This window comes from Apis florea, unplaced genomic scaffold (assembly GCF_048593485.1).
Source record: "Apis florea isolate Af1SG1 unplaced genomic scaffold, ASM4859348v1 contig_2350_pilon, whole genome shotgun sequence".
In the NCBI taxonomy this organism is placed as follows: Eukaryota; Metazoa; Arthropoda; class Insecta; order Hymenoptera; family Apidae; genus Apis; species Apis florea.
Genome location: NW_028256565.1, coordinates 6469874 through 6493708, shown reverse-complemented (window position 1 = coordinate 6493708; position 23835 = coordinate 6469874). Strand labels below are relative to the sequence as shown.

General features: G+C 33.6%; 1 protein-coding gene and 2 long non-coding RNA genes across 6 annotated transcripts in view; 2 read left to right on the top strand and 1 right to left on the bottom strand.

The window, feature by feature from the left end:
- Positions 1–23835, bottom strand: part of Myo81F (unconventional myosin 81F) — a 36805-nt gene that overhangs the window by 5542 nt on the left and 7428 nt on the right. For 3 of the 4 annotated variants that reach the window (XM_086904895.1, XM_086904898.1, XM_086904896.1), the window contains 7 exons: positions 14405–14467; positions 4936–5188; positions 2671–3005; positions 1845–2327; positions 533–1433; positions 211–463; positions 43–78 (listed from right to left, as the gene is read on the bottom strand). In XM_086904895.1, the coding sequence (XP_086761021.1) occupies positions 43–78; positions 211–463; positions 533–1433; positions 1845–2327; positions 2671–3005; positions 4936–5188; positions 14405–14467 (2324 nt within the window). The remainder of the gene's footprint in view (positions 1–42; positions 79–210; positions 464–532; positions 1434–1844; positions 2328–2670; positions 3006–4935; positions 5189–14404; positions 14468–23835) is intronic. The other variant, XM_086904897.1, reaches the window with a different exon arrangement.
- Positions 4901–5515, top strand: LOC147658153 (uncharacterized). Its single transcript, XR_015291162.1, has 2 exons — positions 4901–5170; positions 5331–5515. It is a non-coding gene; the product is annotated as an uncharacterized LOC147658153 (long non-coding RNA).
- LOC147658152 (uncharacterized) lies at positions 7487–10776 on the top strand. Its single transcript, XR_015291161.1, has 3 exons — positions 7487–8381; positions 10031–10106; positions 10202–10776. It is a non-coding gene; the product is annotated as an uncharacterized LOC147658152 (long non-coding RNA).

The window sequence follows — 23835 nt, the reverse complement described above, 5'->3', positions numbered from 1 at the left end:
AGAAATTTTAATTCGCCATTTTCGAATTACCGATGAACTTACCCAGGTTCCATTCCAACAATACCATTGTACTGCGCGCTATAAAGGACACAAACGGAATATACTATTAACACACAAACGAACGACTATCCTATACTATCATCACGGCATTTTCTACACTGTGAAATAAATGTGTCGTATCATATGATTCCAAAATAATTATTTTTATACCTTTGACTTTCTTCCAAAGCTTTTTTATCTTCCATTAATCTTCTCTCTTCTTCCAATCTCTCTCTTTTCCTCATTTCTTCATCTACTCGTCTCATTTCTCTCAAAGCAGCTGCAACTTCTCTTGCAAATACACCACGCAAATGACTTTGTATCACAATAGCTGCTCTTCGTTTTCTAATAAACATTATTCTCAATTTCCAGCCTCGGTATGCATGTTGCACTTTCAATGCAGCATCTCTTACACGTTTATATTCTGTAAAAATCCAAGGTTTTATTAGTAAAAATAAGATAAAGAATATATTATCAATTAAAAATAATTTACCACGTCGAACTGTATAACCCCTCCATATTTTTTGAATCATTATTGCGTTACTAGTAACCATTTGATTTCTACAGTCTTCCAAAGGTTCGTGTACATAACTTCTTAAAAATACTTTGGTCTTGCCTATTTGCCATTCGGTCTCTGGTATACCTTGACTACTGATCAAGGATCTAACAGATTCTTTTTCATTATAAGTACGCGACATACGTCCTTTCTCCAGACAACGATACCTTGATATAAAGTCGTGGAAAGGCATATGTATAGGAAAACCTTCTTTCCTGATTCTAATAATATCCAACATGCCTAAATATTTCAACTGGTCCAGAACCAACTTCTCATCATAATGATTTGCAATTTTTTGCATATTAGGTTTAATACATCTGGCATACCAGGGTATAGTAGCTTGAAGAACATCGACCAAAGCTTGCAACTGATGTCTGAAGGAATCGCAAAGCGTTGGTTTGCCTTTCGAAGTTCCACGAGACATAGTAGTCGCATTTCCACTTGCACGGGCCACTGTACATCCCAAGAGATCTTGATAAACTGTAATTTCTTGCACAAATTCATTTGTGCTTCTAGACATGAAATCGAAGAACACGTCTTGTTGCACATCTCGATTTTTATCCACAAACCCTTCGACTGTATACGTAACGCAACCTGCGTAATGTTTTACTCCAAATTCTTTTTCCCATTTTCGTCGATCATCTCCTTTCACATAGCACGGATGGTTCTCGAATTCTGCATGCAAATTGGTCAAGTAAGCTAGGTCTGAACCTTTCGGCATATGGCACTGTTCGGTTAGTAATTTAAGAACACATCGTGGAGGTTTCTCGATTAATTCCAGGCACATGGTGTTGTCCGTGAAGGTGATATGGGAGTATTGGATCTCTTCCTGTCGGTACTGAAATTCAAAACGTTTCACGTGTTATGATAACCAACATAGAAGGACAAGTCTATCATCTAATTAACTTAAGAACGAGTTTATTTTTATTATTGATCGTCGATTTTTAATAAAGCGGCAATAACAATTTATTACGTCGATTCGAGTAAACGAAATTATATAGATAAACTTGAAATTATGTAGATAATATAATATAAATCTCGAATGTATTATTAAACGTTATTATAAAAAATATCGAAGTATTCAATTCAATTACCCTCACCATCTCCTCCCAATTGAGGTCAATTGAATTTCATCCTATCGATTACATAACAAGTCCGTCATCTCACCCTACCATGTGATACGATCGTTAATCGTATCATATAACTGATTAAATATATAGGAAAACAAGAATGTCTAGAAACGACTTACTAGTTCCTGTTCCAGCGCGAACACGTAGTGATTGAAAAACTTGTGCAGCTTCTCGTTCGTATAATTAATACAGAGTTGCTCGAAACTGTTCACGGCAAAGTTCTCAAAGCCAAATATATCCAAAACACCGAGAAACCTTGAACTATCCTGGCCGGGGTTTGTACAATTATTTATATGATTGATCAACCAGGCAAACGTTCTCGAGTATAATGCTTTCGCCATAGCGTGTCTATTTTCACGGGCTTCTTGAACTTTCAATGGTATCTCAGTGATATTTCCTCGGACGTTTATCTGTCGTATCAAAACCACCTTGGTGAGATCTTCAACCTGAAGTCCGAGTAAAGGTGCAACTGTACCAACGATGTCAAGGTCTTCTTTAGTTAGCTCGCATCTCTCACCATCCACGTCTTCAAAGTTTAAATTTCCGAGCCAGAGAATGGCAGACAGGACTCTGAAAATACCCTCGCACATTTCTGGCGCGACCTATAAAAATGGAAATATAATTTATTGTTTATTTATTTTTAATTTCAACAATGTATTGAATAAAAGAAGAAATCAATGAGAAAAAAATATTAAAGAAAGGCATTGTACTTTCATGTTTTAAAATATTCTTTGATAATTTTCTTATATTTTAAGAAAATAATTTTTTAAATATTTAAAAAGTATAATATTATTATAATTTATAATAATATTTATATAATATTTAAAAACAAACTATAAATAAAGAGAGAATGTTAAATATTTCAATTATATAAAGTTGTTTACACATATTAATAACATCAATGAACTATAATATTTTACCATTGATTGTGTACCCATTAATTACCTGTAGTACGTTAAACGCAAGTCTAAGAGCATCCAACTTCTTGCAGTCGGAGATTCCATCGATTTTCACGCAGCCAGACTGATTCAAATATTTGTAGTGACTGGCTGGCATCAGTTTATATTGTTCGGCGAATTCCTTATCCCTAGTCCCGGCCTCGACCAGCTGATAGAACACGTGGTAATTTCTCTCGCCGGCGCTTTGAAATGTTATGCGACTCTGCTCGAGCAAATAATCTTGGATGATGCATCCCTTGATCATCCACTTGCTATCGAAGCATACTTGCATGAACTTGCCGAACCGAGAGCTATTGTCGTTCCTCACCGTCTTCGCGTTTCCTGTTTTAAAAATAAATATAAGAATAATTAAAATAATGATTATTATGAAAGAAGAAATATTAATTTCCATAAAAATCTGTAACTCCTTGATTAAAAAAATCTGTAATCGATTAATCGAAAGGAAATAATGGAAAAAGAAATCTGATATTTTAATATTGACAGAATTAAACGATGTTGAAAAATATTTTTATAATGAAGTTGGCATTTTGAAGTGGATGCGCTTTGTCGAGATACAAAAGCAAACAATTTTCATGACACTCCCCTTAAATCTTTTGCCTCTCGTGACCCAGTTTTCACCCCTCGCGCTTTTACATTTAACACCTGACTCATTCTCGGCCTCTTGACTTCGAATAATGAATCCCCTTTATTTTTTAAATGGTATTAAGAATAACGTTCATCGATCCGTTTCATAAAAGTCTTTTACATTCCGTTTATGTTTCTTTTTCGAGCGTTGCCTTCAAAATGAGAAAAAAAATCTCGAAAAAAAAAAGATTCCTCTTGGACGACTTTTATAAAAGGTGTTCGTAAAACAGTTTCGTAACAAATCTATTTTTAATGAAACTTGAGTGAACAATTTTTAGTTTCTTCTATTTATAATAGTCATAAAAAATAAAGATTAACAATGAAGATTAATAACAATGAAAAATTATAAAGAAAAAATGAGAAGAATAATAAATTTAGAAAACCAAGAGGAGCAAAGAAAAAGAAGGAAAGGAGAAAAGAAAATAACAAAAGAGAGGGAGTAAAGATTATAAACAAATGGAGAAAATGATATGGACACAATGAACAAAATGAAATGGAGAATGAAAAAAATGAAGAGAGAAGAATGACAAAGATACTAAAGAGGATTAAAGAAGGGGTTAAAGAAGGGAAGAAGAAGAGGATGATAACGAAGAAGAAATAAGGATAGCAAAAAGGGTAGAAGAATAATAAAGCAGGATGATGAAATAGAGAGAGGGAGAAAATGATATAGGAGTAGGAAGAATAATAAAAAAAATGGGGAGCAAGTTACTTTACTGAGGAAGTAAGAGGAGAAAGATAACAAAAGAGATCAAAAAGAGGAGAATGACAAAACTGAGAAAAATGATAAAAGAAAGAATAAAAATAATAAAAAGTAAATAAAAGTGGAAGAAAAAAACAAAAAGTGGAAGAATGACAAAAAAAAAGAAGGATAATGATGAAAAGAAAAGTGATGAGAATAATAAAGAAGTTGAAAGAATGATAAAGAAAGATGAGAGGAGGATGACAAAGGAACGGAAAGAAAAATGACAAACAAGAAGAAAAATAATAAAAAAGATAAGATAAAGATATAAAGATGGACAGGAAGATAACAAGAGTAAGGACAAAATCAAAAGATTAATAAAAGCGAAAACAAAATATCAAAATCGAGAGGAGAAAATAAAGATAAGAGAAAATAAAGCAGAAGCAGAAATAGAAGATGAAGCAGAAGGAGCAGTAGAAGAAACAGAAGTAAATGAAGCAGGAAAAACAGAAGAAGCACAAGCAGAAGAATAACGAAGGAGAATCGTGGAAAAACGAAAGAAAAGAAAAGAAATTGATAAATGATCACGTGAAGAGGTAAGAGATTATTTTCAAAGTTTTCAACTAATAATGATTCTATAAAGAATGAAAAATTTGAATTAACAAATTTTTTTTTAATAATTTCATTTGCAGATGTAATAATGTAAAATAGAATGATAATAAATTACATTTAATTTAATATTAAAAATAATTTCAATTAAGGTTTCAATAAGGTTCAATTAAGGTTTAAAAAGTTACATAATAAGTTTCCAATCGATTTTATGAAGGACAAAGTTTTCGTGTTAGCGTGATAGGTTACAATTTTCTGGAAAATTAGGAGCAGGAGATAAATTGAACGAAAATATAATTAACAGATAAAAATTGGTTGTTAACAAGATGAGGTAATTACCGAAAGCTTCGAGGATGGTGTTCGCTTCCAAAATTTGTTGTTCCACCCACGTATCGACATTACTGGTTACCGAGCAAAGATACTGTAAGATGAATTTTGTGGTTTCCGTTTTGCCTGCGCCACTTTCTCCCGATATCACACAAGATTGATTGCTCTCTGTATCCTGAAGTGATCTATATGCCGCCTCCGCCAATGCGAATACATGTGGTTCCAACGAGCCCATTTTTTGGCCATGGTATCGATTCACGTATTCCTAAAAAATCCAAAAATTTGATTTTCTTTTTAGTAAGAAATCTCTTTTTGATAGAAAAAACATCATAAAATTATTCATAAAAAAGATTTATTATTTTTATAGAGTTCAAATTATTTTTAATTCTATTATATTATTTTGGTAGTTGAAATAGTTTGAAATGTTAGACGACGAAGTTGAAAGTGGAAAAAGGGACAACTTTATTTCCGATCCGGAGGAAGTTTAATTCACTCAATAAGATTATCTACACCTAAAATATATGCGTATTAGACTATAGATATATAATATAGTAATCAATAAATAATCAAACGAAAATTGTAATAGTAAAAATTATTGACAGATTTCTTTATAATTAATAAATAATTTTACTTACTTTTTCGAACATCAAAAACAAAATTGAACAAAGAAATTTATTTTATTTCAATTATTTTAGTTATAATAAATATTCTAATACATTTTTTTTATTTTTTTTCTTTTATCACAGCAAAAAACTATAAAATAATTCATTAGCTTTAATTATTGTTGTAGCATCGTGACAGATTGCGATAATTCAATACAAAATTTGAATTAAAGGTGATAGATAGGCTCAACAACCCTGGTAATCCGATTAATTCCAAATGTCATTTGATAGGACATTCTACGTTCAAGTTCCATTCGATCCCTTTCATTTACTGATTCCCTTGAGAGATTGTATCACAGCTCTAAAAGATATGTACATCAATAGTTCGATGCCAAACGGTTCACAGATTAATGCTTTGCGTTTATATCATTCAGGCGATCCGCATTGTTTGCAAAATTTGTTTTATTTACGCTACGAATTTATTATTTATATTCATATTTATTACTTCAAAAATGATATATGCAATTTTTCTTTTTTAATCTAAATTAATATATAAAATATAATATAGAAATAAAAAAAACATTTTCTATAGTATATAAATCAAAATAAAGAATAATAAAACAAAAAAAAATGATAAAAAGTTTATACCTAATTTTTTTAAATCAATTCCACATTTAGAGCAAGAATTAGGAAAGAACAGAAATAGCATGCTATTAGTTGCTATTATCAAAATACTCCATAATTTTTTAACAGGAGAAATTTCTCTTATTAGACAATTTTTTCGACTTGTGCATTCATGCATTATACACACGAGACCTTAACTGGTCTCGTACTTGCAGTCAGTGCCGAACGAAGTAGTGCAACCCAGTTTCATGTCAGACATGTTCTCTGCGCAACTGCGAGCGCAGAGAACGTTAATTCACTAACTCTCACGGTTCGTGAAAATTCATCGAAACGCTTGATCCATTTCCATAAAACCGCAGAGAACTCTCAGCATTCTACCTTCTGTTACATGTTACATACCCTCACTCTATGTATACATCTTAATGAAAGATCAAGTTTATAATATTTCAATGATTTTATCTAGATTGGAGTGTTACATGGGATTTTTGCAATTTACTTTATTTTTTCGCCGAGAGAGGGAGAAGATGCGTCAAGATTTCGGTTACAGTATTACAAAGCGCTTTAAAGATGCATGTTTCATTCGAGGAAATGAACGTAGACCGTGAAGAAAAAAGAAAAAAAAAGTTATTATACAAACATAACTGTATGGATGAAATTTATGTAACTGGAATTTTGTGAATTGCTTGGTAAATGTTGATGTTGGCAAAAATTGACTGAGATGAAAGTCGCGATATTCTAACGCACTCTGGTGAAATATTTAAAAAGTTTCTTTTCTTTGATATCCTTGAATATTTTAAGTTCATTATTTTTTGACTGATATATTTTTGTAAAAGAATTTTTGCAAAAAGAATAAATAGAATTGGAAGAAAATAAATTAAAAAAATCAATGTTATTTTCAATATTAATCTCTATTTATAAATTTTTCTATATATATAAAATATGCTTAAAAATACGCCATCTGTCGTTCAAAGAACTAATGAAAATTGTTATTTTCCTTTCTTTTTTAAATGTAACCAGAGGATAAAGATTATACCAAGGAGACGCTTTATCGGATATGTTCGAAAGGAATTATCTTTAGGTATGTTTGCTTGGAAGATAAACTTAAGTTATGGTCATAAGTTCTTGAGAAAATAAATGATCTCCGTTAAAAATAGTGAAATACAAATACGAATTCCAGGTGGCTGTCATACGGAAGTTCTATAGGCATATCTTATCTGTTTTCTTTGAGAAGTACACACACACATATATATATATATATGTATATCCGTATCTGGTGTGAATACATGGATTTTCGACTCTCTCCATATTTTTTTCTTCATGATTGTTTTGCTTTTTAGGAATGTCAATTTTTAGCGAGCTGCTATTATTGAAACGATGTTTGAACAACTCTTACCAGGCTATCTAACTTTTATTGCGAGATTGCTCGGTTGGAGGATACATCTGCTGCCGAAAATGAGATTTTTTGAAATATGATCATCATTTTTTAAACTTATAAATATTTCATCAAACATATAACTAATATTTAAATATTCATATACTAATAATATAATATTTTAATATAATTCATTTAAAATTTTTTTGTTTAATTATAATTATAAAATAAAATAATTTTCATTTTTATGAATATTACGATATGAGAGAATATTATAATATATAATAAAATTTAAATTTATAAAAATTTATTAAGTTATAATTATAATTAAAAAATTTTATTGCATATAAAGATAATTAATTTGCCTTTAAATTCTACAATTTGTATGTAGAAACAAAATTTATATACTATTAAATTTATATCCCAAATTTAGAATTCTATTATCACATATGTTCACACATTTCAAAGCGTAATGCGTAATCTATTTCTATTTCTTTTGCACCATCAAAAATATCTTTCAGATTCTTAAAAACTTCTTCCTCTTTGTAGAACGGAACAAAATGACTGGCTCTTCGCTTTCATACAATGGTCGGAAAGAAAAGAACGGAAGAAAAGCGCGGAAAACGAGCGAACTATGCGCATCGCGAATGTTTTGACTCGAAGCGAGTACTCGTGAGCCTCGAATGAGCGAAGAACTTGTGTCCCCATTTATTCCTGCAGCTGCGACTGCAAAATCAGTGCACGGTTCGCCGACTAGAGGCCACGACTCATGTCAGGACACCGAGGTCGTGCTTACGACCCCTCTTTCTTCGATGGTGTCGTTGCCCGGCCGAGCGCGCAAAGACAAGCGGAAAAACGAGGTTATCGAATCGAACATAAAAAAACAGAATTGTTTTCCATATATTTGTTTCTTAATTTTTTTATTGCATATTTAAATTTTGAGGCTATTTTTGAAAAATACTAATCTGATAAAAAATCTTTAATTTTCAATTTTTGTTACATGTTAATAACATATAATTTTAGAATTATCTAATATCTATCGATAGTTTTTTTTTTTTTTAATATTGTAAATTTATAAATATTGTAAGTAATATTGATACTAGGATACTACTTGTAATTTTATGTTTATAATTTTTACATTGATTTATTTATTTTTATTTTTAATTAATCATGAAATTCGTTTACTGAAACGAAAAAAGAGATTTTCAAGGATAGATTTTTAAAATTAGACAGTCAATCAAATATATCAAAAGATATTATATGTAGCATAGTTCAAAAAAATATATTTTAATGTTGATTAATCGCATTGTTCATTATTGATTAAAGTTATAAACGAAATTCGACAGGACTGATTATATAGAAAAGAATAATAAGAGGAATTGATTCTTGGTGATTCACAAAGAACTTGTGAAGAAATTTTATGGGAAGCTGAATGAAGATATATATTATCAATCGAAAAAATTATAACAGAATTGTATTTATTTCCATGAAATTGGAATTGAACTTCTAAGTTAAAATCGAAAATATAATATTTTATTTTTTGAAATTTTCTAAATATTAACACGATTATAATTCAAAGAATAAAAGGAATCCAATTTCTATACAATAATCTCAAAATTTATTATACATTAATTTTATATTTAATTTCAATTTTATTTTTAAAACGACTATAAATCAAAATGCATTGATTTTAATTCTCACATACAAAACAACAAATATATATTCTAAAGTTTGATTTAAAAAAGAAATAAATATGAAATTAATTTTTTTTTTTAACGAAATGATGGAAAGTATACACGTGAGAACAGAGATCTACATCTTATTTGCATGGAAACCTAACGAGGCATTGGTGGTCACGTGAGCAGAGCCCATTCTTCAAACCAAAGAATGAGACGGCTCCAGAAAAAGGGGGACGCCTCGTTTTCTCGAACGAACAAAACCACAGCCGGTAAAACGGCGTAAAATAGAAAAGACCTGGAACAAAATGGAGCGATCTAACAGCCTGCAGCAGGTCTGATCTTAATGACGACACACACTGGCAGTCCAGTTACTGCTGGATGATCGTCTTTGACGTAAACCAGCACGGTTGATTACTTCGAAACAGTTGGATCGATCGTTCGTGCAATATGGGTGAAACAAAAAGAAAAAAAAAAAAAAAAACGAGAGGTAGATAGAAGATAAATAATACGGAATGTGCAACAACGAGATAAAAATGTTCTCTCTAGAGTATGCCTTCGTTGCATACTGAAATATATCGAGATGCTCCAGTTTCCTTTGTTTTTGAAAAGATATTGATAAACTAAGAAAACGTTTTTTGACCCGATTTACATATTTCATTTATTAAATATCATTTATTATATTTCTTTCTTCAATTTATTTGTCGTCTCTCTTTCATGAACCCGTATATTTTAATATCATTTCGTTTCTTTTATAAATTTTTTTGAAACATTAATTATTCGATTGGACGATTTAATTTCTGAAAATTAATATAGTCTTTTAAAAATTTCAGGAACTCTATTAACATTGAAGATATTAAAAATATCAAGGATGGATATGGTATAAAATTCGTAGTTTTTAAATGGCAGGTGGAAATTATTCTTTTAAAATTATTCTTTTTTTTCAATTATTCTTAAAAAATCTTTTTCAAATAATAATTATAACTATGTGATTTACTTTTTAGGATTTGATGTAATTTTTTTAAAAAAAACTTCAGAAACTACTGTATGGAAAATATCTAATAACAATAATAAATCAGGATTAAGTATGATGTAAGACGTTACTGCGGTTAAGTGGCAGCGGAAATTATCCTGATCCTATCCAAGATAGATATCGTGGTGGTCGACGATTAATCAAAACACGACACCGTTCACGAGGAGAACCGATATTCAATTACCGCAAAATTATCCTTACATACTGAGATCGTTGAGACCTGCTAACTGTATTCCATAGAAGTTCCTTCTATGAGTTAAGATAACGATCGAGAGAAGTGGATTAATAGGCATAGTTTGTGTTGATTAGAAAACAATAAACTGCAAGAATTATTGTGAAAATCACAGTATTTAAGTAAAGAATTTCTTTCTTTCCGTAATTATACCGTACAATTTCTTCTACGTAATTTTTGAACGAATTCTATCAGATATTTACTTGAAATCAACTCAAACACTTTACACATAATCAAGTCAAATAATTTCATTTATATGAACATCAATATATCTATGAATAAAAAGTATAAAATAAGTAAAGTTAAACTTAAAATTCAAGGTAATATAAATAATTATTTATCCTCAATTCGTGTACTTAATTAATTTTAACCGAATATCATGTTCAATATCCAATCGAATACGTTGAATTTCTAGAAGAAAAGAATCGGTAATAGGTTTATGCGGATCGACATGGGTACCCGGGCACCGTCGCCAACGAGAGGAAAGGACGAAGCACCGAAGGCTCCAGGGCAACCACGACGAGTCTCCGAATCCAATGTGCGCTCCAGCCCGATCAATAACACGGGGCGTGCACCACACCGAGCCACCCTCTTCCTTCTTGCCAGCCAGGGGTCCTCGTTTGGTACCCCGGCTGACCTTCGAAATTACCGATCTATATGTACAATCGTTTCACATTTTAATCTTTATTTTTTTTTTCCTTCTACTCGTTGTGTATTTCATTAAAAAATGTATATTATTCAGATCTTTGGGAACAGGGAATTTTCTTGTCAGAGACAACGCCCTCTTAGATTCTGGAAACATTGTTATTCTAAGGGAAGAATTTATTTTGAAAGTAAGGTAAGGAAGAAAGGAAATTTTTAGTTGTATGTATCCTGTTAAATGATTATTTCTGAAAGATTGAATATTTAGATAGTATGGAAGAGATTTAATTAGATAAAATAGAATTAGAATTTGTTTTAAAAAAAAAGAAAGTTTTTATATTCTTCTATTAGATAGTAATTTAAATAAAAGATAGAGATTGAATGTGTAGAAATTAATATAAGTGAAAGATAGAAATATGATAAAATACTGAAAGGAAAAAAAGTTTTTGAATTTTGTTCTCTTAATAAATAGTAATAATTGAATTCATTTAAGAATTCAGGTAGAGATTAATTGGCAGAATATTTGGTTTTATTATAAGTTTTATCGAAAAAAGATCTATTCAAAAGACCTTTTTTCAAAACCTCTTTAAAACGTGACTCATTTGGTATGTACAACGCGAGTTCATAAAGTCAAAAGAACGGATTACTGTAGAGACACGGGTTGTACATCAAAGCGGTTTTCCATCAAATCTATTACATAGACAACTCGTGAAAACTAGTCGAACATGAATCACGGAAAAAATACTATACTATACTAAATCTCTTTAAAAGATTACTCGAATCAAGCAAATAAAATTATGTAATAAATATCATTTATATTAAAAATTATACACAGAAATAGAAAAAAATTAAAAAAAAAATTCCTTTACATTAAAATTAAAAAAAAATTAATTCTCTTATAGAATACTTATTTAAAAGAAAAAATAAAGAAAATTATGCGACTGAAATAATCTTTTACATATATATATATATATATCTTTACAATAGGAAAAAATAAAAGAGGGTTATACGACTTCGACCAGGTGGAAAGGATTAAATCGTTGACTCGGAACAAATTTTATTGTACCGTCATTTTTTTTTCTTTTTTATTGCCTTAATTTGATTTAATCGCGCAACCCTTTCGTTTTATTTTACTTTATTTTTTTCTCTCTCTCTTTCTTCCACAGCACGACGCCACACGATATTCGAAGGGTCGAATGCCGTTCGAGGACCGTTTCACTGTCGGCGACCCGTATTTACGTACGAAGTGGCTGCCACTCGATCCCGAAATAAGTCCTCGCGCGCAGGCTGCGCACCCTAATTCACTGGCCAGGCTGATATGCGCGTTAACGCCGCCAATGGTTTTAAGCCCGATGCTCGCACGCCTCGAAATAGAGATTAAAAAGCGACGCACGCATGAGAAACAGGAGAAAAATGACGAGCTGTGCGACGATTATCGGAGATATGCGCTTGACAAGTTCAAAATCTCCGCCTTTTTCTGGTCAGATAAAAACCAATTTGCCATTGGTTATCGGAAGCAGGAATATTTTCGAACGCATAGATAATTTTCCTGGGAACATTGGTGGGAATATTTTTGAGTTATGAAAGTGGAAAGTTGTTTAACACGTTCACCACGTATAAGGTGTCTTGAATTCGAGTTGTAATATATTTTAAAGTACAGTCGATCGCGAAAATCTTTGTGTATTATCTCGCAAAAATTCATTTTTGTTAATTAAAGTTTTTTGCGTGAATTTTGCATAGGTAATAGATTATATGCAGAGATTGGAATTTTTTTTTCTTTTTGAAATATAATTTTGCCTGGAAATATTTTTTGCAATAGATACATTAAAAATGTATAATGTTATAAATTTAATTTATATATATATATATATTGAAAATTAAATTTCTTGAAAATAATCGATTATTTGAAGTGATAATAGTTTACGGAAATAACGAAAAAATGAGGGGAAAATATGGTGTTTTCACAGCTGGAAAAATAAATGGTTTACACCGATAGATCGATAACGGAATACCGTGACCTAGAAAACCTTTCCAAAGAGTTGATCAGTCGTTTCGCGATATCACTACGAAAGCACGTTGCGGCTTCCGTTTCCTGTTTTTCAATACGATAAAGGCGTCCTGTCTTCGCGCGTTTTGCGTGTTAACGAAACAAGTTGATAAGAACTTTTATATTGTTACAACATCAATCATGTTAAATTGCCAACTTTTTTTTATATTTTTATAATTATTCTTATACGGCGATAGAGTATAACAATTCAATATCATTTTTATATTAAGATTAATAAAAATAATTTTTAACTTTTTATATTTGGATTGACTCAAAAATGTTTTATAATACAATAGTTTAATCGAAGGATTTATAAAGTACAACTAGATTTTTTTGTGAAATTTATGCTAGAAAATAGTACTAGAATGTGAGCCAGATTTCAATAGTAAAAAGAAGAAAGGAAAAATTATTATTAAAAATTCCAAAAAGATTCATGGTCACAATTTAATAATGAAACTTTCGTGAAATTCATGACCAACTTCTTAACTGTATACGAAAGGAGAAGCCAATTATTACTTCGTGAGAAGAGGGGATGGGGGCACGTGCAGCCTTCTCTCTGTTCTTCGAGGCAACCGCCGTGTTTAATATTTGCTATTCTTCGACGCCACTTCCTGCACACATTTGACGCAGGAAGTGCGTAAGTAATTGCGCATTTTAGTAACGGCGGCACGATGCTTGTCACTTCAATTTTGCCGCATCGAGCCGGTCGCTTTTTAATCGATATCCTTTATACTTTTTTACATTTTTCATCAAAAAATATACAAATAATTATGAAACGATAGAGCAATGAAGTAAAATGGATAATAAATTTTATGAAAAAAAAAAAATAGACTAAGAATACTTTTACAATATTTAAAAAAGATGGGTACATGGTACACTTAACCTCAAAATCAACGAATCCAACTTTGACGCGACATTGCGTTACATTTAAAAAAAAATTGCTTCCCCAATTGTGAGAAAAACAAAACATTAACCATTTCCATTCCTGAGTTTTTCAATATTATACGCCACCCCATAATTCGTGTTCTCAATGATGCCAATTATCCCCAATCGTACAATGAGCCAGGCTTTCGACTCACAACCTTCGTACAATCGAATCGATTGTTTCGATCCAAATGCACAAAAGAAGAAAAAAGTGAGACAGAGAGAGAGAGAGAGAGACAGAGAGAGAATAAAAAGAAAGAGTCTAGCATTCGTTTTAAATGCAGGGCAGATTAAAAGATAATCACGCGCAATGATTCCAATTTACTCACGTTCGTGTAGAAGTCCACTTCTTTGTAGGGGTTCACGGCGACCAATATGGATCCGGTATACGTCTGGTGTCGAATAATCGTAATACTAAGTCAAGGAAAATTATCGGAGCGCCGACTCGTTAAATCGTTGAATGCATTCAGCCATTCGGCCCGTCGTTCGTCTATTAATCCGAGGGATGCAAATGAACGAAGGAGGAGAAAGGGAGAAATGGAAATTTAAGGAAAAAAAGAAAGGAAGGGGGGAGAAGGTGTGTTTACCTGTAGCTGAAAGGAACCGTGTCGACGGCATTATTTCTCATTCTCCAACCTCGTGAACCTCCTTGAATGATAATGCGACATGCATTCCCAATGGGGGCTTGTACTCTGCGCGTGACGTCACGCGTGGTGCAGCAATGTGAACGCGTGTCGGTATTTTCCTTTTTCTCTTTTTTCCCCCTTTATATTTTTCGCTTTATGAAATTTGTATATTTAACGAGGTGAAAGATAAATGACAACGTTTTGTCGAAAATTGTCTCAACATTGTTCGTTCACCACAATGTTACGTACATGCATAGTTAAAAATTTTTCACTTGTCTTTAATAAATAAAAAAGTTTGAATTGTAATATCTTAGATCATATGGTCGATCACACGTACGAAAGTAGAAAGAGTATAAAAGTATATATAAATATATATTCGATGCGTAAAAACTAGTTTTCAAACTATAGTTGGCATTTTTTTCTTTTTTTCCAATTCCCAGTTTAAAACTTGTCCAATACGGAAAAATGTTCGAAGCATGGCCTGATATTTTTCTATTCCAATATATCATGGGTCATGTTATTTTTATTCAATCTATGCCTACCCCAGAAATCGAAACGCATCGTTATAATAACATGCTTTCTCCGAACGAAAGAAAAGAAAAAAAAAAGAAAAATAAATAAATCGATCCAAGAAATCCGTAGAAATCAAACGGATTCAATCGAACAATTAAACGTTTCTTTCTCCTCATAAACGATTCTTTTCACATCATCACAATTCACTCCCTCTATCGTTCACAATTGCTTACAATCCGACTGTAGTGAGATTCAACGTAAAATATTAATCTTTATTGAATAAAACTGTCTTCACAAAGAGCACAATATTAACTAATTTTAATTACATATACTGATTTATAAATCGATTCTGAAAATTACGAACGAATCTATCGCAATCTGTTCAATTCCACAGTATTCGGGATACAGCTATTGTCTCGCAGTTTACGCTGCTTAAAAGAAAGAAGAAAAGCGAGTCTCGACAGGTAAACGCATCGAAAGAATCGTTCATAGAGAAGCGGAAGTCGAGAGAGGCTTGCGCCACTTCAGAAACGCGAAACGATTTTAACGATCTCTCGAATTACCGAATGGTCTCGAGTTTTCCCTTCCCTCTATTTCTTCATTCTTCTTTTCCATCCGTATCGGAGTTATTATCAGGATGCATACTCGATGCATCCCCCTCGGTTATATCTTCGTTCGAATTGTGGGGCAGGGAGGGAAATTATCGGCGAGCATCGAGGAAGAATCGTCGATCGAAACGATTCCTCGATCTTTCCCCTCGCGCTATAATAACAACCGAACGCATCCGATCCATGGATTTCTCCGATCCATTGGGGTGGAGGACGTCGAAATGACGTCACACCCGGGGGTGAGCACGGATGACTCACGGATGAATGCCTGCAGCGAGAAAGGGGATAATACGCCTATATAACCGTACCACCCTTCTGTAACATTTGGAACGACAGGGTGCCCCCCCCCACCCCAAGTAGTCTGCTTTTGGAGCTGGTGGCGAGATGGGTTACATTTCGCGACTGTGTATGCGAAATAAGACTTTTTTTTTTTTTTGTCATTTCTGAGTTAGGAAATTTGGAAGAAATATCATTCGAAACGAGCGCGAGCTATTACTTTGTGAAATGGTTGAAGAAATATATAATTACGTTTTCGAGAATTGGAACAGAATTTCTGAAGGATTCTGTTTTTATCGAGGAAAATAAAATAATTTCGAGGAAAAAATTCTGCGAGAAGAGTTTTGAATAATTTCTAATGGATCTAATGGTAATTTTTCTCTTACTGCCTTTGCCGAAAAGCAGGGAGGTGGATGGCGCTTTTTCCAAAGCAGTCTATTCCATACAGGGTGGTGTTACGTCTATTTTAATCCTCGACCTTTCTATCCGCCGGCAAATATTTCTTCTTTTATTGCGACGTAAAGGTGGCCTTCTATCTTGTCGTTTACAGAACTCGAGTTACCCTGACTGGAGAAAGGCAGCTTCATCGATCGAAAGAAAGATGGAAAGTGACAGGACAAAGACCATCCTCGTTTGTTATTCCTTCACCAATTCCTCCTCGACGTATCAAACTTAAGAAGTCGTAAAAGAGGGATATCTCGAACTCGTAAAAATCTTTTGAAAACAAATGTTTCGTTCGAAGCGAAAATCCTATTTTCTACTCTCCTTCTAGTCAAATATAAATTAGAAGAGAATATTTAAACTGGAAAGAAGTAAGATCGGCCACCTTTTTTAAAAATTCGATATCTTGAAACGTTAAAACGTATACTTCGAGATTTGATGTAATATCAAGTTTAAAATTATCTAGAATACTCGATGATAAGTCAAATTCGATTTCAAATGAGGAAGAAGAAGTTTCAAAATTTCATTTTTTCACGAATTTCCAGCTACAACTCGAATTAGAATTTGATTGCATCAAGAAACATTTTTTTTTTTTTTTTTTTTTTGAAAAATCTATCGATAAAAGTAAAATTGAAAAGATGATACAACGACCCCAGGAACGTATCGGGAAGTCAGTTTTCGTTTTAGAAGAAGGAAATACAGATCTGTTATCCGCAGGAAATTCCTTATGGACAGCCGCATTTCCTTCCATTGTCGTTGACGATATTAATCTCTCGTCGGTCGTGAAGAATCGTACCGTAAGAGGAATCCATGAAATTCAAAGGCTTTGATATTAACGTGCGCAGGAACGCCATCTTTAAAAAAAAGAAAAAAAAAACTTCATCTTATCTTTACGAGATATTGTTAAAAAAAAAAAAAAAAAAAAAACGTTGTCGAGTTTGAACACGAAGACGAATTTATTGGCATCTGTTCTTGCGATCGAAGCTGAATCAGCCAATCAGTTGCCAGATCCGTTTCGACAAAATTTAACGATAGAATTGTCGGAGGTGCGCAACGAGACGAGAGAAAATATGAGGAAATCGAGAAAATCGCCTCTCCGGTCAAACTTATTTGTCTTCGGTTACGGTTTTTGCGTGAAGTAGAAGTGAAAACAGCCGGTTGAAAAAGCGCTTCAAAGGATGGAAATGTAATCATTTCTTTTTTGTCCACTTTCGTTTTTGTCTCGAGGCGAGTGAATGTCTCTCTCAAATGTTTTTTTTTTTTTTTTTTTTACACGAGGAGAGTACGAACGAATCTCTAAAGTGTCTCTCCGCTTTATTGGAATAATTATATCCGTCGAAATTTTTAATCGGCGAAATGAACGTTGAAGGCAAAGAGAGGGAATTTATAAAAGAACAATCTTCCTTTGAATCGTCCGTTCTCGTTTTTAACGAGAATAATAACGCGTTAAAAATCCATTGGATTGAACGATAACACCAAGCATCGAATGGTATTATCCTCGTTCGAACAAAAACAATCTCGAGACAGATATCTATGAAACGAGATATTGAAAATAAATAAAAATAAAAGATCAAAGGAACTCAAACAGAAAAAGTTTCAAAAGCTAATAAAATTTATGGGAGGAAAAATTTGAAAGGCAAAAGTATAATCCCAAAGAGAAACAATCAATAAGAAAAAAAGGGGTTGAAAAGGAGAAAAATTTGAAAAACTCGCATCAAAAGAAAAGTAGTTTGAAAAGGTAAAAAGCTCGGCTCGAGTAATCGCAAGCTATCGATCACCAACTCGATCTCCGCATTTCCACTGCGCCAACCTAATGACGGTCAGTGTTCGAGGGTCAACAGACACACGTCGCAAACGGGGTGGCTGACCCAAAAACCGGGAAGGACGATCTCGCGCGCGCCGGACAAACAGAGCATGAAATTTTCAATAAAACGCAACCCCCCATGTGCACAGGCAAGCCGGGTGACCTGAAAGAAGACTGACCCGAAAAGGAATATCCCCTACCTCTTTATCGGATGGAGACGAAATGATGAGCACAAGTTTAATATTCTCTTCGTGAAGATGAGATATCTTCACAACTTGGTTTATTAAAGTAACATCACCAATAACATCGTGCAAATATCACGAATGAAACAAGAATACCTATTAAATTACATATGAACTGTTTTTAGGAACAACTGTCTTGAGCGATTTTGACAAGCCCAGCCCCCTTTGGAATATCCTCAAACAAGACTAAATAAAAATTTTTTTTCAGTATCAATAAATTTCTAAATATTCAAAAACATTCTGGATAATGCACAATACATTTTCTTCTTCTCAAGAGAGAGAGAGAGAGAGAGAGAAGAAGAGTTATTTTATAAATTATTTTTCGTTCGTATCCTGTCTTCTTATATATGTTAAAAAATCTTCGAAGAAAATTTATCAGAGAAGAGAAGAAAATGGGAACTAGAGTTGGATTAAAAATATGTAATTGTAACAGGAAGGGTCGATAACGATTAGGCGATCTCTTTATGCCTTTTCTTTTGTATCACAAGCGACAAATAGAGAGTGACGAGGCGGAGGATGGTACACTCTCATTAACCTCTCGGTGGCAAAGCGCTCTTAGCCGCTCTGCTTCAATTGCTTTCGTCGAGACCGAAGCTCGGCCACCTTTTAGCGGTGTTTTGAAACCTCTAGCGGGGCTGAATAGGCTGGAAAGATGGAATATACACGAGACCTGAAACGTGGCAGTTTTTCGAGAAACCTGTTTATCAGAGCTATCGATACGCGAAATTAGGCCACGATGAGTAGAAAGAGGCAACGAACCCGATCCGTTTAATTCAAATGCCGTCGATTAAGAATTTCGTGAACGAGATATGAAATTCCAAAATAAAATTTTCACAAACAGCCTCGTTTAGATAGCAAAACATCCGTGTGACTTCTGAAAGTATTAGAGTTAAATAATTTTTAATCTAATTTCTAGCTTTTTAACTATTCAAATTATCTACGAAAGTTCATTTGTAAATATCGATTCAGGCCCAAAATTTAATATTCTTTCACAAAACGTGCACGATTCTACGTGCGGCTACATCAATAAGAGCCCCCTCTTTAACGATTCGATTCACGTCATAATGCAAGAACACAGATCCAAAATATCAAATAGTAAAAAAAAGAGAAACCAGCAACTGCATATTCTTTATATTTTATATTCATATATATTCACACATATATATTCCATTGGTTTCCTTTTTCATCTCGACCGACCTTTATCATAAAGTTCCGGTGTACGATATCGTATCCATTTTTCTCTCTTTTTCTTTTTTTTCTTTTGTTATTTTATTTTTAAATACGAACAAAGAAGCGGGCGTGAGCGGAACACGATGGCGATCAGAAAATATAAATTCCATCGCATCATTGTTATTTTAAACAAAGCTCTCCCCCGACAATATTTGGATCTGGAAATATCTTCTTCGTTTCGTTCGCAGGGAGGGAGAGAGGAAAAAAAGAAAAAGAAAGAAAGAAGAAAAGACTCTTCGTCTCCTCACCGTCTACGTTTCATCGGCCACCCATTATCCACCTCTCGTACGAGATACTCGAACGCCTTCTCTCCTCTTTTTTTCACGAGGTCGCTTCTCTTTCGGGATATCGGATTAACCCTAGCCCCGGCGACACAACGTCGAAACCGGAAGCTAGAAGATCCTCCTCGCCACCCTGGTGCAACACCGGTTATCCGATCGAGCATCATTCATCGCTCTCTCTCTTTTCCTCTCCTTCTCCTTCCACAATCGTTACCTCTCTCTCTCTCTCTCTCTACGATTCCAGCCGAGTTTCAATTCTGAATATTTCGTTGGAAAATATTTTTCAATCCAGCGGAGAAGAACGAAGATTCGTTTTTTTTTTTTTTTTTTGAAAGGAAACTTTCTCAATTCACAATTCGAATTGATGTTGGATCGATCTTTGATGTTTCGAATTTTCATTCCAAACTCCTGATTGAATTAAAAATTAATTGTTATTTTATCGAGATCTCATTTTCCAGAATTATTTTATTATATTTAATTCAACACAAAGAGCACAAAAAGATTGCGAAGAAGCTAGTGTCACGCGTCGCGTCACGGATGGATATCCTCGGATTGCCTCTTATTTGTATGCCATCGATGTTTTTCACCGAGGCGCCCCCCCCCCCCCCCCCCCGAGCACGGCTTCTATGCCTCGCCTCGAAACTTTCAATTTTCCTAACGAAATTAACCGCGACAGAGGAGTTCGACCACGGTAAAACTGTACCGGTTTCGAAGTAATTACTCCCGTTCCCGTGCTACTTTAACGAGATTCGATCAACCGTGGCCGGTACAAACCGTAATGGAGGCGAGAGAGAAAGAGATTCGTTTAAATGGAATTTATTATATTCGATCGGCCCTGATCAAACGAGATAATTGAGAAACGATGATATAATTTCGCTCTCGTCTTGTCACGAGATGATTATACATTCTTTCTTTTTTTTTTTTTTATTTTTTATCTCTTTGGAAATTTGAGCACCAGTTTATTCTTTGAAAGATGTTATTTGGATGTACAATGATTATTATAAATAATCAGCGTCTAGCGTTATTCAATTACACATTGCTTTTTTCCCGATTGTTTATTAGTTATTTAACGAAATTTTAAAAGCTTCGCCAAAGATGTAAAATTCTGCTACAAAGAGACAAAGAATACACGTTTTTGTTTCTTTTTTTTTTTCCACGAAGATCTGATTAAATTTCGTTTCGAAAATCCGGAATAAATTCGTAACTTTTGACCGTGTATTCCACCACCGGAAGGAGGCTATTGTACTTTATCTCGCAAAGACGAACACGGTGCAGCCATTTAATCAACCGACGATCTATCGACTCGAACCTCCTTCGGGAAGAACCACGATACACCGGGATAGTTCTATTAACCAGACGATTCTTGATAACATACGAAGAGAATTTTGACGCGCAAAGATCGAGCAGTTGCGTGTATACACATATATGGAAAATAACTTTTTTCTAGTGGTTCTATACAAAATAATTTACTTCCTTTTCTAATCTGGAGATTCTACGTGTTCCAGAAAACTGATAATAAATATTTAAATGTTAAACAAGTTTTAAGGAAAGATGATATTTCCATATTTCGATCCAGATTATGTATTATTTAATCGATAGAAGGTATTATTGAAATTTGCTTGAAATATTAATAAGAACGATGAACGAACGTATATTTCGAGAGGTTCGATTTATAATGTATAAGCTGAATCGATACCGGAACAATTGTACGTAATAAATTCAGACGCGATTTAATCAATCAGTTCTGAAACCAATCTTTTGGCATAAAGATATTAAAAAAAGAATTGTCGACTGAGATGATATCGACCTTTTTTTTCTATTGGCCGACGATGCAGGATTATTTGGAATTGATGGTGGAAATTGCAGGATGCGGTTAGTTAGTTATACTAATTACACATGGATTGATTGATACATGTTCACGATGTTTGGTCGTTGAATACACGGTTTTATTCGTTTGCTGCAATCAACCGATAATTAAACTTCCTGCAGAGGCTGGAACGATCTGTGACTACATACTGAAGCTATTTGAGCCTTACGCATTCGCTAATTAAATGCGATTCAACAATATTGTTAACCGAGAAGTAACGAAGAAACGAAGAATTTTCACTCAACAACATATATATATATATATATATAATGAAATTTAGAATATTTAATTCGCCTGCATTTATCAAAATTAATTTGCCAATTCGAATCCAAAAGTTCAACAACCTCTTCTAAATTGTTAACGCGAGAAACGATAAAATCATTGCATCAAATGTCAACGCGTCGCGAGGATAAGGAAACAAAGAACATTTCCTTGAACGTGGTCTTGTGGGCGATCTGTTTTACAACGATACATTTCGTCCTACACATGGCGAACATCACGAGGAAATGTCCGCTAACTAAGTGCACTACGACCTAAATTATCGCGTCACGCGTTTGAGTTCCAGTGTTTGATTCGTACCGAATCGAGATGAGCAAAAACTACACAATTGATTAAAACTGTTCTGGTTTCGTTAATGACTCGTCATAATCTATTCGTGCTTAAAAACCATAGGATATAAAATAGGATATAAAACTGTATATTTTTCTAGAGAAAAAAGAATTTTTCCTTCAAGAAGGAAAATTATCTTGCGCCTAGATATTGAAGAAAAGATATGAAAAGAAAAGGAGCAAACAACCTATTCGTTGTATAAAAGAAAGGGAGCCTGGTAACAAAGAAAACTATTACTAAACCAACTTTTCCACTCAAACCAAAACTTCTCCGATATTTTCACAGATACAATAGATACTTCCAGTCTAACGAATTAGCTATTTTTCTTGGGTAAACCAATTAAGAGGAAAACTAATCCAATTAAGAGGCCGATATCCAACAAAAAAATTTTTGCCAGACCCTCAGACTTTTCTTGATATCTCCTCCAGACGACAGAAGACATTATATGTGTATATATATATATATATATACTATGAATATTGAACCAAAATAGAAAGTACGGATGATCATTTGGCCGGCTTTGTCGCTCTCTCCACATCCGTGGATCGCAGACACCGAGGGATGAACCGAGGGGGAGAGGTAGGAAGAAGGGTGCGAATTAAAGCATGACAAGAAACGACAGTGGGTCGTGTCGGTGTCGGTCGTTGGGTCGGTGAAGCCAAGAGGATGAATGGGTCTGGCCCTGGGGTGGTTCGCCAGCTGACTGGGGTTGTTGTCATGGCAACCAACCAACCAACCCGGGAGCAACGCCCCACCCCTACAAAATTCATACATATAGTTCACTTCTTTAACTTCTTCACCCTTCTTCAACCCCTTTCGTCGTTCTCTCTATCATCCTTCATTATTTTTCGCATAGCTCTTCTCTCTAGTTCCATACACTATTCCACTCATGAGGGGAATGCAAGATCATCGAGGCAGTTTTATTTGATCGTCTTATTAATCAACGTCTCTTTGTCATTTTGTTTAGAAAAAATGGTACAAGTGGCTGGTAAGTGATATTTAGAAAATATTGCATTATATATTCCATCGCTTTTGGTTAAAAAAAAAAAAAATACTCTCTATAAGGTCAAATGGGTATTTGCGAGATAAGGTTTTCCATTTCATCAGATTTTCAGATTGAAACCTTTAACACTGGTGGATTTCATCATTCTATCGATAAAAATATAATAGATCAGACACTTGTATTTACGCTTAGAAACGTTCGGGTCACTGATTTTATCGAAACTTTGAACACTGGATGGATTTTGTCGTCGTGTTTTGAAA